The sequence below is a fragment of the Gorilla gorilla genome, chromosome 23 (assembly GCF_029281585.2).
Source record: "Gorilla gorilla gorilla isolate KB3781 chromosome 23, NHGRI_mGorGor1-v2.1_pri, whole genome shotgun sequence".
Taxonomy (NCBI): Eukaryota; Metazoa; Chordata; class Mammalia; order Primates; family Hominidae; genus Gorilla; species Gorilla gorilla.
The window spans coordinates 48,722,872-48,737,267 of NC_086018.1; the positions used below are offsets into that span (position 1 = coordinate 48,722,872).

Consider the following 14,396-nt stretch of genomic DNA (forward strand, 5'->3'; position numbering starts at 1 on the left):
TCAAGATAAAATGGAGCCTAAATACACCTATAGATATTCAATAACCATGATGCAATAAAAACTCTGCTCCCTGCGAATACTGTGTATTCAAGGATGGCTGCCTTACACAAGCTGCTCTGGAGTCTGGGAGAGGGACTGATCTGCAGAGGGGAAGTTGGGTGTGGACTTGCAGATGGAGGCTGGTGTGCTGACCGGCCACACAGCGGGAGCACTGCCACGCATCAGGCTGTGCCAGAGGCTTGGACACTCCAGTGGACCAAACCGGCAAAGGTCTCTCTCCACTGGGTGCCTACATTTTGGCAGGGAAAGAAAGACACTAAAGCACACATAAGTGAGTCAGAGTATGCTAGAAGGGCCTCAGGAGGAAGGCAGGGGACCAGAGTGAGGCAGTGGAGCAGTGTGGGGCCAGGCAGGCCCACCTGGGAGAGGAAGGTGGAGGGGATGGCCTGGGAGCAGAGGGCCCTCTCCCCTGAGGTGTGGAAACCAAGGGAGGTGAAGGTTCTGGAGAAGTCAGGTGGGACAGGACAGAAACGTGCCTGCGGGGTGAGCAGCACAGGTGCTGGTGTCACCTTTGGGAATCTTTTCCAGGGAAGTGGTCACCCAGGGTTTGTGGACTGAGCGAGAGGGAGGATAGGGAGTGAGTGAGAGGGGCCGGGGGAGCGATAGTGACGGGTCGGGAGGGGACAGCTCTGAGTGCAGCTGAAGTGAGGCCAACAGCTCTGATACGAGAGAAGCCAGCAGTGGGCAAACGCAGGCCCACCTGAGGTCCTGAAGGTGGGTGGGGGCGTGAGCCCCCTTGCTGGAGAGTATATTAAGATAGGAGGGCCGAGGTTTGGGAAGTGTCACAGGAAGTGCTGAGGCAGGGAGGGCCCTTGCAGTGGCCTCAGCCTGGGGTGGCAGCGGGGCAGTGGGCTGGGGTCCATCCAGGGTTGCTTTGCACCCAGCACTATTCTGGGTGCTTTGCCCACATGAGCTCTCCCAGACCTTGTGAGGCCTATTTGTGTCTAAATGTGTGTGGGGGCAGGTGGGGAAGAAGTGGGGATGGTGAGAAGGACAGATCTTTCCAGAATTTTGGCCCTGTTGGAAGGAAGGGAAACCCTAGGGGCCATGGTGTCCTGTAAATCCCCACCTTCCAGGTCAGAGACGGGAGAGAAGAGGGGGTAGACCTGGGCCCAGGGTGGCCCTGCCTGGCCGGTGGGGTCTGGTGGGCCTGAGGGAGGGTCCTCAGGAAGCTTGGGGAGGCCGTGGGGAACCTGGGGATCATTCTCAACAAAGTAAGGGGCAAAGACATCCCGTGTCCCTTGGCTTCTTCTCCAGGAACCCCCCCGGAGCCCGGAGGACGTCATGTGTGTGAGTGCTTGTGGGTATTGTTATTTTTGCTGTTTGCCGGGGTGGCGGTGGAGCTGGGGAGTGACTCAGGCTTGGACTCTTTTCACGATGTGAGCATCATGCGTGCCAGGCACTGTGCAGAACCCAGGCTCAGGGCGGCACTGGGCAGGGGCTACGGTGTTGCCCCGGGCAGTGGGTCTTTGACCCAGCTGAGTCTGGGGACCATCAATCTGTGGGCTGCTGGTTGGTGAAGATGTGAGATTTTCTCTCAAAATGCTCAGTGGCCACAGCCCCAGTGCTGGCCTGGGGTGGCTGGATTCACCTGGGCTGGTGGGTTGGCAGGAGGCAGCTGGTGGGGTCCAGAGGTCCAGTCTAAGGGTTGGAGGAGTGCCGGCCAGGGTCTCTGGGTCCACCCAGCCGAGGGCAGGCTTGCAGGGAGAGACCAAGGGAGAGGGAGGAGGCCCAGGGCTGTGGAAGACCTGGCTGCGGAGAGTCCATCACTGGTGGACTGGGAGGCCCCATCCACCACCTTCTGCTGGCCACAGTGGGATGAAGGGCCGGCACCTGGGAGCAAAGGCAGGTGGAGGTTGTGGTGGGAGGGACGGCAAGGAAGGTTAGGGTTAGGGCTGAAGGAGGGGTTGGGAGGGAGTTGGGGGCCTGGGTGACAGGGGTGGGAGAGACATGGGCAGGAAGACGGTGGAGACACGAGGTGGGCCGGGAAGCACTCGTTTCCTCTCTCCAGGGCTGGGCCACAGGAAATCCAGCCCTCGTGCCTTCCAAGGTGCTTCCTGCCGATATGGGAGCCTCCAGGGCCCCTTCCTGCTCCCTGCTCCCGGGACCCCCACCCCTCCCATCCTGCCCCCTCCCCTGGGAGACCCTCAGCTGCACCACTCAGGCCAGGCCAGTGGCCTTGGGAGGGGCCTGTGATGCTGGGACCACAGTTCCTGGGCAGGGAACAACCGTCTAGGCGTGGGGAGAACGCGGGACGTGACCCACACACCGCACTGGAGGCTCCGCTCTGCCCGGTCAGTGGCGTCCTGGGGAGGCGGGAGGAGGAAGCCAGACTGGTCCCAGGGAAGAGAGGCCCTGCTCTGGGGTTGACCAGAGGCTGTTTTGAGGGGAGAGGGCTCATCAGAAACACTCTTGTCAGGGGTGCTCTGGGGTGAGCAGGCGGTGGTCGAGGTGGATCTGTTGGGGAGTGGGGGCTGTCCTTGGAGGGAGTGCCAAGCTCTGTTCTGTGTGGGTCAGGGTGTTTAGGATGGTCCAGGTTGTCACGGGGAGGGGAGGGGAGGGGAGGGAGGTTTTCTGCGTGTATGGGGGCCGGAGCAGTTCAAGGTTATTCCTGGGAGGCTCAGGCAAAATCCGTTTTGTGGGTGATCTGGAGCTGCTCTTGGGGAGGCTGGGGGTTAGAGGCTGTTTTCCTCCTTAGGCAGAGGGGTTCCCCAGGCTGGGCTCTTCTGTGAACGTTCTCAAGCTCTGCCCTCAGGGGGCCAGCGGCTCCTCTAGGAGGATCTGGGGCTGCTTGGGGGCGGAGGAGGGGGGTGGGGAACGCCAGGCAAAGCGGGTTGGGAGAGTTCTGCAGGAGGCGGAACTATTTCGACTTAGGGGCTGCTCTTGGGGGCACAGGGGCTCGCAGTGCTGGACAGTTCCGAGAGGCCGCTCAGGGCTGGGGGGCCTGGTGCACCCCGATGGGGCGGCGGTGCCTGAGCTAGTTTCTTTACTGAGCTCCCCCCTCCTCCGCCCACTCATCACCCCCTCCCGCGTTGCCACGACAACGCGTAAAACTAAAATTCACTTCCCAGTCGCAGGTGGAGACTAGTAGCGCCCCCTCCCCTAGGCCCTTCCCCGTAGGTCGCGCCCCCATCCCGCCGTCGCTAAGGTGACGGGGAGGGGGCGACAGGCGTTGGATCCGGACCGGCCAGGGGTCCTTGGGGGGAAGTCCGGAGCAAACTCCCCAAACTAGGCTGGCGTGTGGGAGCCGCGCCGAACACGCCAGGGCGTGGTCGAAAGGGTTAATTCGGAGGGCCTCTCGCCAAGGCGGTGGGAAGGGCCCCGGACCCTCCCCGGTCTGGAGGTCCCCGTGGTCCGACCCCCAGGCCTGGGGCGGGGGGGGTCCCCGCCATCTCCTCCAGGCCCTAAGCTGGGGGTCGGTGGAGTGGGGGGGGAGAAGCCGCCACCTCCAGAAATTAATTGTTTTTCTTTCCCCCTCTCGCCCTACCTTGGTCTTCGTGCCCCAACGCGGCCCCCACCCCAGCTCCGGGACCCCTTCCTCCGCCGCACCCGCCCCGGTGGTCCGCGGATGCCCGCCCGCTGCAGAAGGGCGGCGCGGCCCTTGCTGCTCAGCCACTCCCCCCCCACCGAGGCCTAGGACTCCCCCCCACCCCGTCACAGCCCCCCAGGCCCCCCGCCCCGTGGCTTGGCCCCCGCCCTCCGCACACACCTCCCACCCCCACCCGGGACCCCGCAAGTAACCCCCCAACACTGGCCCTGAGCCCTCCCGGCCCCCGCCTCCGGCGCAGCCCCCTCGCCACCCCCGCTTCCCTCCCGTCTCAGGCCCCCTCCCCCCGCCGCCCCCGCCCCCGGGGAAGGCAGGCGCCGAGCTGAGCCGGGGCCGATGCAGCTGAGCCGCGCCGCCGCCGCCGCCGCCGCCGCCCCTGCGGAGCCCCCGGAGCCGCTGTCCCCCGCGCCGGCCCCGGCCCCGGCCCCCCCCGGCCCCCTCCCGCGCAGCGCGGCCGACGGGGCTCCGGCGGGGGGGAAGGGGGGGCCGGGGCGCCGCGCGGAGTCCCCGGGCGCTCCGTTCCCCGGCGCGAGCGGCCCCGGCCCGGGCCCCGGCGCGGGGATGGACGGCCCCGGGGCCAGCGCCGTGGTCGTGCGCGTCGGCATCCCGGACCTGCAGCAGACGGTGAGCCCCGCCGCCCTGGGCCCGGCCGTGCCCCTGCGCTCCCCGCCCGGGATTCCCCCACCCCCGCCGGGCGCGCCCAGCGCCTGGGACCCCCGGCCCACGGCTACTCACCCCTCCCCCGCCGCCTCCGCCGGGACCCTCCCCATCGCCAGGGCGGGGCCCCGGCAAGCCCGGCCCCTGGGGCGGGGCTTCGGCCGCGGTTCGCGGAGGCGCGGGGTCCCGGGCGCCGGCACCCGAGCCCCGGACGCCTTCGGCGGGGGCCCGGGGCTCGGCACCCCGCATGGGGCCGGCGGGGCGGGTCCGCGCTCCCGGGACCTGAGCTCACGAGCCCGCTCCGCTGCAGAAGTGCCTGCGCCTGGACCCGGCCGCGCCCGTGTGGGCCGCCAAGCAGCGCGTGCTCTGCGCCCTCAACCACAGCCTCCAGGACGCGCTCAACTATGGGCTTTTCCAGCCGCCCTCCCGGGGCCGCGCCGGCAAGTTCCTGGATGAGGAGCGGCTCCTGCAGGAGTACCCGCCCAACCTGGACACGCCCCTGCCCTACCTGGAGGTAAGTGGCCGGCGCGGGGGTGAGCTGAGGAGCGCGCAGGGTGGATCACCAAGCCCCGTGGCGGGACCAGTGAAGGGCACGGCAGTGGGGAAACACAAGTGGGAGGGGTGGGGGTGGAGGCTGTGTGTGTGTGTGTGTGTGTGTGTGCAGAGTGCAGTGAGCGTGTACAGGGTGCAGCGAGCGGACACAGTGTGTGCAATGAGTAGACACAGTGTGTGCACTGAGTAGGCACGGTGTGTGCAGCGAGTGGGCAGGGTGAGCAGTAAGGATGTACAGTGTGGGCAGTGTGCAGTGTGTGCAGTGAGGCAGGCACAGTGTGTGCAGTGAGTGGGCACAGTGCAGTGAGTAGGCAGTGTGAGCAGTAAGGATGTACAGTGTGGGCAGTGTGCAGTGTGTGCAGTGAGCGGGCAGGGTGTGTGCAGTATGTACAGTGTGAGCAGTGTGCAGTGTGTGCAGTGAGCATGTGTAGTGAGCAGGCAGTGTGTGCAGTTAGCAGGCACAGTGTGTGCAGTGAGTGGGCAGTGTGCACAGCATGTACAGTGTGAGTGGTGTGTGCTGTGTGCCGTGAGCATGCATAGTGAGTGGGCACAGTGCAGTGAGTGTGCACAAAGTATGCAGTGGGCATGTGCAGTGTGTGCAGTGGGCATGTGCAGTGTGTGCAGTGAGTGGTGTGCAGTGTGTAGTGTGCAGTGAGTGTGTACACTGCATGCAGTGAGCATTGTGTACAGCATTGCAGTGTGGGGCAGTGAGTACAGTGTGAGTGTTGTGATTGTGGTAAGCAGGATGCGCAGTATACAGTGAACAGTGTGCACAGTGTGTGCAGTGTGGGCTGTGTGCCACACAGTCAGTGTGGTGTGTGTAGTTTGAACAGTGTGTGCATTGTGTAGTTTGAACAGTGTGTGCATTGTGTAGTTTGAACAGTGTGTGCATTGAGCAGCATGGATGGTGTGGACGCTGAGCATTGTTCTCCAGGGAGGAGTGTGAGCACGAGTGAGTGCCAGAGGGGTGTGTGGTGTGAGCAGGGCTATCTGTGTGCACGTTTGTTCCTTTCTCCAGCTGTGAAGTCTTGTGAAGGCCAACCAAGTCCCCTCCTTTACTCACCCATGCATGGTGTGAAGATGTATTGAGTGCCTTGCTAGGCATGGGGACATAGACGGGTTCAGTCCTGTGGAAGGTCTTGGAGTTTGGCAGGGGGGAGGGGGGGTGCCCAACTGCAGTGGGCGTTGAATAAAGGTTTTGTGAGCTGAGCTCAAAGTTGGGTGGGCCTCCGTGGTGGCACAGGAAAGTGGGGTCAGTTCTACCTGGAGAGTGGAGGGGGATGTCTAGGATGGTAAGCCTGGAATCAGGCCTTCAGAGAGGAGTGGGATTTTGCCGAGAATCCTGGGGATGGGAAGGCGACGGGACAGTGCAGGCCGCGGGCAGCTAGGCACGTGCCTTCCATCGGGCTGCATCATGCCTGAGTGTGGTGGGTGCATGGCAGCTGTTAGCTCTGTCCACTGTGGTAGTATGACTGACGGTGTGTACAGGAGGGCAGTGAGGGGTGCGGTGTGGCCAGCATGAGCGGGACGGGGTTTGTGCATGGACTCACTTGCTCAGCCGGGGTGGGGGCATTTTCTCTACCTTTTCTTTATCTGAGCAGTTTCGATACAAGCGGCGAGTTTATGCCCAGAACCTCATCGATGATAAGCAGTTTGCAAAGCTTCACACAAAGGTAAAGGATCACGGGGAGGGGGCTCCTGAGGTTCCCTCCTGCCTCCCTGTGGCTGCTGTCCCCCACCCCAGCTTGGGGCTGACCACAGTCCCCCAGCTTTAGCTCAGTCCATTTCCCCATCATCAGGGGCCCAGAGCCTGTACTGGGTGTGGCTGAAGGGCTGGGCACAGATTCCCGGCCCCATGGTTGGGGTCAGGTGGTACAGCGATGTGTTCCAGTTAGATCAGACTCTTGCCGACCCCCCTGGCTTAGGGGCTGGAGTGTCCTGTGAGAAGCTGGGTGGGAGAGGGAGTGGCCAAGCATCTGATGTGATGGCTGTCGGGACAAGGCACCCAGCATCGAGTGGTCGACCAGTGCTGGGCATTTGTGATTAGAACTCTCGTTAATCCTCTTCCAGAGAGACTATTATAACCCTGTTTCACAGATGGGGACACAGAGTGCCCGACTGTGTAGACAGTGAAGCTGGGGCTGAACCCAGATCTGTCTGATTCCAGGCCCTGTGCCCAGGCCTGCCTTTGAGGTGTCTACTGCTGGGTGCCACCCCCAACTGGGCCTGACCCCAAATGCTCTTGAGGGGGGCACCTTACTATTTCCCGCTGAATGTCAGAGGGGCAGGGTGGGTGCCACAGCCCCTCCCCAGGGGCTTCCACCCGCAGCTCACAGTCCAGCAGGCACTTGTTTGCTGGATACTTTATGGGCAGTCTCTGGAGCCCAGGAGAGGGGTCAGAATGGAGGGTCTCTGGAGCCCAGGAGAGGGGTCAGAATGGAGGGTCTCTGGAGCCCAGGAGAGGGGTCAGAATGGAGGGTCTCTGGAGCCCAGGAGAGGGGTCAGAATGGAGGGTCTCTGGAGCCCAGGAGAGGGGTCAGAATGGAGGGTCTCCGGAGCCCAGGAGAGGGGTCAGAATGGAGGGTCTCTGGAGCCCAGGAGAGGGGTCAGAATGGAGGGTCTCTGGAGCCCAGGAGAGGAATCAGAACTGTCAGGCCTGTGCCCTAATGGTCCCATCAGTGACTTTAGAGCCTCAGGCTTCTGTGCCGGGCTTTTCTGCTGCCCCAGGGCAGGCGGTGGTCAATGGCCTTGGCACTATGGCTGGGCAGAGTCCACTGTGGAAAGGTCCCCCTCTCCTGCCACTGGCCCTCACTTGACTTTGTCAGCCTGGGTTCCTCCCCCATGGCCACCCCTCCCTCCAGATCTCTCTTCAGTGACCAACAAGACATGAGTGACTGACTCTGAAGTAGGTCTCGTTTGTTTTTAGGATGAGCCTGAACTTCTTACATAGCCCGTGTTTCTGCTTGCCTGGGCTCCAGCTGGCCTTTCCCTCTCCCCTGGTAGTGAGCACTTCCTCCTCTTTCACTGCCTGGCCCTCCTGAGGAGGTTGCCTCCCAAGGCAGGGGTCCCTATGGCACCCTCCCCTATTTCCGAGGAACACTGGGTGTTTATGGAAGGGCCCCGGCCTTTGGCCAGGGCACCTTGCCTTATGTGTGTGGTGTCCGTAGTGCCGGCTGGGGAAGTGAGGTCTTGTGGGGTGAGTGAATAAACTGGGTGAATGAGTGCAAGGCCATCAAAGTCATGTCACAGGATGGGTCCCTGGGGTGGGGGTCTGCGGTGGGGTGAGCTGGAGAGGAAGATGGGCCGAAGAAGGAGCAAGTTGTCTCAGGGTGCTGAGGATTCAGGGCTGCTGTGGGGCTGGTTCCTGCCTGGGTGGACCTCGGGCTCTTCTAGCCCAGGCAGGTTGGGGCAGCAGGGCCGGAGAGACGGAGCCAGGGCAGTGACTGAGCCTGGAGTGGGGGACTTGCTTGGGGCCCCACCAGGGTGACCTGGCCTTGGTGAGGGGCTACTTGGGTGCAAGCTGACAGTCGTGACTGGTTTGGCTATCAGGGCGCAAGGAAGGGCTTTGAGCCGTGCGTGGGTCCACCCGAGTGGGAATTGGGGCTGTGGTGGGACTGCAGGACCGTGGGTGACAATTGTGATGTCAGGTGACAGGTCAGACTGGTAGGGATGTGGCGGGGGTTGCCTGAAGGTAGCCTGAGGCTTGCCGGAGGAAGGCGGGTGATGTTCAGATGATAGAGGCCTTGGTGCCAGGCTGACTGACGGCTGGTGTTCCAGGCGAACCTGAAGAAGTTCATGGACTATGTCCAGCTGCATAGCACGGACAAGGTGGCACGCCTGTTGGACAAGGGGCTGGACCCCAACTTCCATGACCCTGACTCAGGAGGTGAGGAGCAGAGTGGGGGGGGGCATGGCCTTTGCACGGCTGGGAGCCTGACCCTTATCTGTCTGTGAACCCAGAGTGCCCCCTGAGCCTCGCAGCCCAGCTGGACAACGCCACGGACCTCCTAAAGGTGCTGAAGAATGGCGGTGCCCACCTGGACTTCCGCACTCGCGATGGGCTCACTGCCGTGCACTGTGCCACACGCCAGCGGAATGCGGCAGCACTGACGGTCAGTGAGGGCGGGGCCTGGCCTGGAGGGGCTCTTGCCTGGTGATGGGGCTGGGGGCAGCTGGGCCTGGTGTGGATACTGAGGCTGCTCACCCTCAGACCCTGCTGGACCTGGGGGCTTCACCTGACTACAAGGACAGCCGCGGCTTGACACCCCTCTACCACAGCGCCCTGGGGGGTGGGGATGCCCTCTGCTGTGAGCTGCTTCTCCACGACCACGCTCAGCTGGGGACCACCGACGAGAATGGTTGGCAGGAGATCCACCAGGTGTGCAGGGAGCTGAGGTGGGGTCCCGGCGTCTGTGTGCTGGGTGGGGGGTCCTGGCTCTGTCTGTAGGGGTGGGGGCCCTAGCCTCTGCCCAGGGACCCTACAGCACCTCGCTCTTCCCCCAGGCCTGCCGCTTTGGGCACGTACAGCATCTGGAGCACCTGCTGTTCTATGGGGCAGACATGGGGGCCCAGAACGCCTCGGGGAACACAGCCCTGCACATCTGTGCCCTCTACAACCAGGTGCGACTGTGTGTGCTGCACATGCCTGCACCAGCGAGTGTGCATAAACTTGCCTGTTCTGGGGGTGTACGTGTGTGTGGGCACACAGGTGACCCTGGACAGTGATTGCATGTGTGCACCGAGTGTGGATATACTTGCCTGTTCTGGGGGTGTACACGTGTGTGTGCACACAGGTGACCCTGAACAGTGATTGCATGCGTGCACCAGGTAGTGTGGATATACTTGCCTGTTCTGGGGGTGTACACGTGTGTGTGCACACAGGTGACCCTGTACAGTGATTGTATGCATGTACCAGGTAGTGTGGATATACTTGCCTGTTCTGGGGGTGTACGCGTGTGTGTGTATGCACACAGGTGACCCTGTACAGTGATTGCATGTGTGCACCGAGTGTGGATATACTTGCCTGTTCTGGGGGTGTACACGTGGGTGTGCACACAGGTGACCCTGAACAGTGATTGCATGCGTGCACCAGGTAGTGTGGATATACTTGCCTGTTCTGGGGGTGTACATGTGTGTGCACACAGGTGACCCTGTACAGTGATTGTACACATGTACCAGGGAGTGTGGATATACTTGCCTGTTCTAGGGGTGTACACGTGTGTGTGCACAGAGGTGACTCTGTACAGTGATTGCATGCGTGCACCAGGGAGTGTGGATATACTTGCCTGTTCTGGGGGTGTACACGTGTGTGTGCACACAGGTGACCCTGTACAGTGATTGCATGCGTGCACCAGGGAGTGTGGATATACTTGCCTGTTCTGAGGGTGTACATGTGTGTGCACACAGGTGACCCTGTACAGTGATTGTATGCGTGTACCAGGGAGTGTGGATATACTTGCCTGTTTTGGGGGTGTACATGTGTGTGCACACAGGTGACCCTGTACAGTGATTGCATGCGTGCACCAGGGAGTGTGGATATACTTGCCTGTTCTGGGGGTGTACGTGTGTGTGTGCACACAGGTGACCCTGTACAGTGATTGTGTATGTGCATCCCTGCTTGTGTGCCATGGTATATATATGTGTTCTGTGTCCTGCAGTGAGTTGTGGCTGCAGCACAGCCTCATAGGCCTATGTGTGCACGTTTGTTCTCTGAACACACATGGGCTTCACATGTGTGCACGTGTGTTCTGAATAACCAGGTATGAATTGGGTACATCTAGGCCCTCTGGGCCAGGTGAGACCTGAGCGTGTATACCTACTGGCTTGTCCCTGTGCAACTCAGGTGTACATGGAACAAATGGGTGTGAGTCCGTGTGTGTGAGCCTGTGCCCTGTGCACGCCATGTGTGCATTCCTGTGTGCACATGTGCTGTTGTGCTCGGATGGTCTCTCCAGCCACCCAGCTGTGATTCCCTCTTCCCCGCAACAGGAGAGCTGTGCTCGTGTCCTGCTCTTCCGTGGAGCTAACAGGGATGTCCGCAACTACAACAGCCAGACAGCCTTCCAGGTACACCGGTGGTTTACAGGAGCTCAAGGCTGCCCCAGAGGTGTCTGTCTCTGTGTCCATGTGACTTGACTTCTCTGAACCTTGGTTCTTCCCTGGAAGGCCCTAAGGGAGCACCTCCCCCAGGACTGCCCACAGGAGGTGTTGGGGGACGAGCCCAGCACGCGAGGGGTGTTTGGTGTTGATGTTCCCTTCGTCCCCTCGCCGGGGAGAGAGGAGGGTCAGCAGGGCTCTGGGGCAGGGTTGTGGGGAAAATGAGAAGACTGGGGTGACAGGTGTGGGTCTGACCCCCCAACCCCGAGAGACCAGCAGGGGTGCAGAAGCCAAACTGCAGAGGGGTTGGAGAGGGGGGTGGTGGAGGGGGGGTGGTGGAGAGGGGGGTGGTGGAGAGGGGGGTGGTGGAGAGGGGGTGGTGGAGGGGGGGGTGGTGGAGGGGGGGGTGGAGAGGGGGTGGGGGGGGTGGTGGAGGGGGGGTGGTGGAGGGGGGGGTGGTGGAGGGGGGTGGTGGAGAGGGGGTGGGGGGGGTGGTGGAGGGGGGGTGGTGGAGGGGGGTGGTGGAGAGGGGGTGGGGGGGGTGGAGGGGGGGTGGTGGAGGGGGGGGTGGTGGGGGGGGTGGAGAGGGGGTGGGGGGGTGGTGGAGGGGGGGTGGTGGAGGGGGGGGTGGAGAGGGGGTGGGGGGGTGGTGGAGAGGGGGGTGGTGGAGAGGGGGGTGGTGGAGAGGGGGTGGTGGAGAGGGGGGTGGTGGAGAGGGGGGTGGTGGAGAGGGGGGTGGTGGAGGGGGGGTGGAGGGTGGTAGTGAGGGGGGGTGGTGGAGAAGGGGTGGTGGGGGGGGTGGTGGAGGGGGGGGTGGTGGAGGGGGGGTGGTGGAGGGGGGGTGGAGGGTGGTAGTGAGGGGGGGTGGTGGAGAAGGGGTGGTGGGGGGGGTGGTGGAGGGGGGGTGGTGGAGGGGGGGGGTGGAGGGGGTGGTGGAGGGGGGGTGGTGGAGAGGGGGGTGGTGGAGAGGGGGTGGTGGAGAGGGGGTGGTGGAGAGGGGTGTGATCCCAGCCGCTGATGTAATTCAGGGGAGGTTTCCGGACCCTTTCTCTGGCCAGGTTGGTTGGCACCGATGACCAGGTGGACGTGGTCTCTGTGACTTGGAGTTTGTTGGGGAGTCGGGATTATTGTGGGGGTTTGCGGACCAGGAACGGGGCCAGAACTCTATTTTCAGTAGGAGTGAGATGTGGGAAGAGTGGTCAGGCTGCTGAGGTTGTGTGGTCATAGAAGGTGGAGGCAGCAGTGGGCTGCCAGATGGGTTTGGGCACACTGGGAAGCAGATACGCCAGGGCCTGTTGGATGACTGGGAGCAGGGTCACAGGAAGGGGAGGATGAGCTTGGCAGCTTGGGCAGCGGCGGGGCCTTGGCTGAGATGGGAAACATGGCTGCATGTTGGGACAGACCAGTGTGCCCGTTTGCTTGGGACTGCTGGTTTTAGCTCTGAACTTCTGTCCAGGTAGCCCCTCAGTCCCAGGCAGACAGAGGGTGGGTCACTCCAGTTATAGGGTGCGCCTGTGGCATCCCAGTTACAGACAAGAGTGTGTGTCAGTAGAGAAGAGGGATGGGCTGGGGTCTCCGGGGCCCCCAACCAAGGAAGACTCCACACAGGAACTGGAGAAGGAGCAGCTGGGGCTGGCTGGGGAGGCAAAGCTGGTGCTGCTCAGCCCCTCCCTGCTCCTCCAGGCCTTGACCTCCCCTTTCCCTCAGGTGGCCATCATCGCAGGGAACTTTGAGCTTGCAGAGGTTATCAAGACCCACAAAGACTCGGATGTTGGTGAGTTCTGCCCACCTGGGCGACCCTGCTGAATGTAGATTTGTGTGGTTTTCTGGGGCCCAGCAGATGTGGGGGTCAGTGGTGGCATAACAAAGGGGCCCCACACCCCACATCTACACTGTGTGGCCAGTGGTCTCTGAGTGGCCACTGCAGGCATGAGGAACAGGCCACAGGGCCTGTGTTGAGTGAACGTTGTCTTTGGTCTGGGAGAAGAGGATGGTGAGGTTTGGGCTGTGGGCCGGGGCTGGCATTCAGCTTAGGGGGCAGCATAGGTTGAGAGTGGGGTTGAAGTTAGGGTCAGAGTCCCTGTTTCCCATTAAATCCTAGGAAGAGCCAGCAGGAGACATGGGGGTGGTGTACCTCACTTCACCCTGGAGCAAGCATGAGTCTAGGTGGTCCGTAGCAAGCTCTCAGCATGGAAAGATCATATAAACGACACATAAGGAAAACAACAGTGATGGGAAAGCAGAATGGGGCTGGGAATAGTGCCATAGCCATCCTCAGGGCAAGGAGCTCTGAGCCCCCTGCTGCCTGCGAGTAGAGGAAAGCCTGGTGTGTGCGTGACTCACGGTCCTGGAAGGAAAACCAGGAGACACACATGTGGCCTCAGCCAGGATACCCGAGCCTCTTGGAGGTCTCTGGTGGGTGTGGTGCCAGGCTGGGACCGTCCTGTTGTAGCTGCCGGAGTCCCCTCTGGTGCCTGTGCTTCTCTCTGGAATATGGACTCCCAGGACCCCCTTCCTGCCATGAGTGTTTACTCGTGGGTGTCCCCATTTTTTGTTTTTTGTTTTAATTTGAAGTGACAGCGGGCAGCAAACGTCTGGAGCAGATGTTAGGGTTGGACTCTCACTTGGTTCTAATGTGAGGGAGGTCAGGGCTGGAGTTGAATTTTGGACTGGGGTTAAGATTAAGGTGGGTTTCATGTTTAAGGGCCCTTCTTCTGTAGAGTTCCCCCTGAACATCCCCCTGTAAGGCTTGGTTATGAGCCCCTCCACCCCAGGCTGTGTCAGTTGAACCATCTGAGGCTGTGGCAGACCCTCAGTGAATGCCACAGCTGCTCTCAAGGCCACTGCAGGGAAGTGTGTGTTGAGGAAGTAACTGGGCCAGTGGGATGGGTAGGATCGGAGTCCAGGGTCAGGTCAGGGGAGAACTGAGGTAAGGTTTGGGTTTGCATGAGGGGCAGCAGATAGTTACTTCTGGTTTGGGCTGGTGTTTTGGAGGTGGCCCTTAGTGTTGGAGGGCCCTGGTTTGTGCATGTGTGGGGCCTCTTCCTCTTTTTTTTTTTTTTTCTTTGAGATGGAGTCTGCCTGTGTAGCCCAGGCTGGAGTGCAGTGGTGCGATCTTGGCTCACTGCAAGCTCCGCCTCCTGGGTTCTCACCATTCTCCTGCCTCAGCCTCCCGAGTAGCTGGGATTACAGGTGCCCACCATCATGCCTGGCTAATTTTCTGTATTTTTAGTAGAGACGGGGTTTCACTGTGTTAGCCAGGATGGTCTTGATCTCCTGACCTCGTGATCCACCCGCCTCGGCCTCCCAAAGTGCTGGGATTACAGGCGTGAGCCACCGCGCCCGGCCAGGGCCTCTTCTGCCTATAATTGTCTAACCGTGGGAAAGCTGTCTGGGACCTCTGCGCCTCAGTTTCTCTTAAGTGAAACGTGGTCTCTTACGGTCATTTGCATCCCCTTCCCCCTGTGGCCTCCTGTGGCATTTG

The 14,396-nt window shown here is 61.6% G+C and overlaps 1 protein-coding gene across 6 annotated transcripts in view; it reads left to right on the plus strand.

Moving 5' to 3' along the window:
• Window positions 1–1,966: 1,966 nt before the first annotated feature.
• Window positions 1,967–14,396, plus strand: part of SHANK3 (SH3 and multiple ankyrin repeat domains 3) — a 58,971-nt gene continuing 46,541 nt past the window's right edge. For 3 of the 6 annotated variants that reach the window (XR_010133137.1, XM_055374491.2, XM_055374490.2), the window contains exons 1-10: window positions 1,967–2,354; window positions 3,584–4,231; window positions 4,575–4,778; window positions 6,418–6,489; window positions 8,594–8,702; window positions 8,777–8,928; window positions 9,027–9,194; window positions 9,320–9,436; window positions 10,805–10,882; window positions 12,620–12,686. Coding sequence is in view for 5 of the 6 variants with exons in the window: in XM_055374491.2 (XP_055230466.1) it covers window positions 3,944–4,231; window positions 4,575–4,778; window positions 6,418–6,489; window positions 8,594–8,702; window positions 8,777–8,928; window positions 9,027–9,194; window positions 9,320–9,436; window positions 10,805–10,882; window positions 12,620–12,686 (1,255 nt within the window). In the remaining variant the exon portion in view is untranslated. The remainder of the gene's footprint in view (window positions 2,355–3,583; window positions 4,232–4,574; window positions 4,779–6,417; window positions 6,490–8,593; window positions 8,703–8,776; window positions 8,929–9,026; window positions 9,195–9,319; window positions 9,437–10,804; window positions 10,883–12,619; window positions 12,687–14,396) is intronic. The other 3 variants (XM_055374487.2, XM_055374489.2, XM_055374488.2) reach the window with 1 other exon arrangement.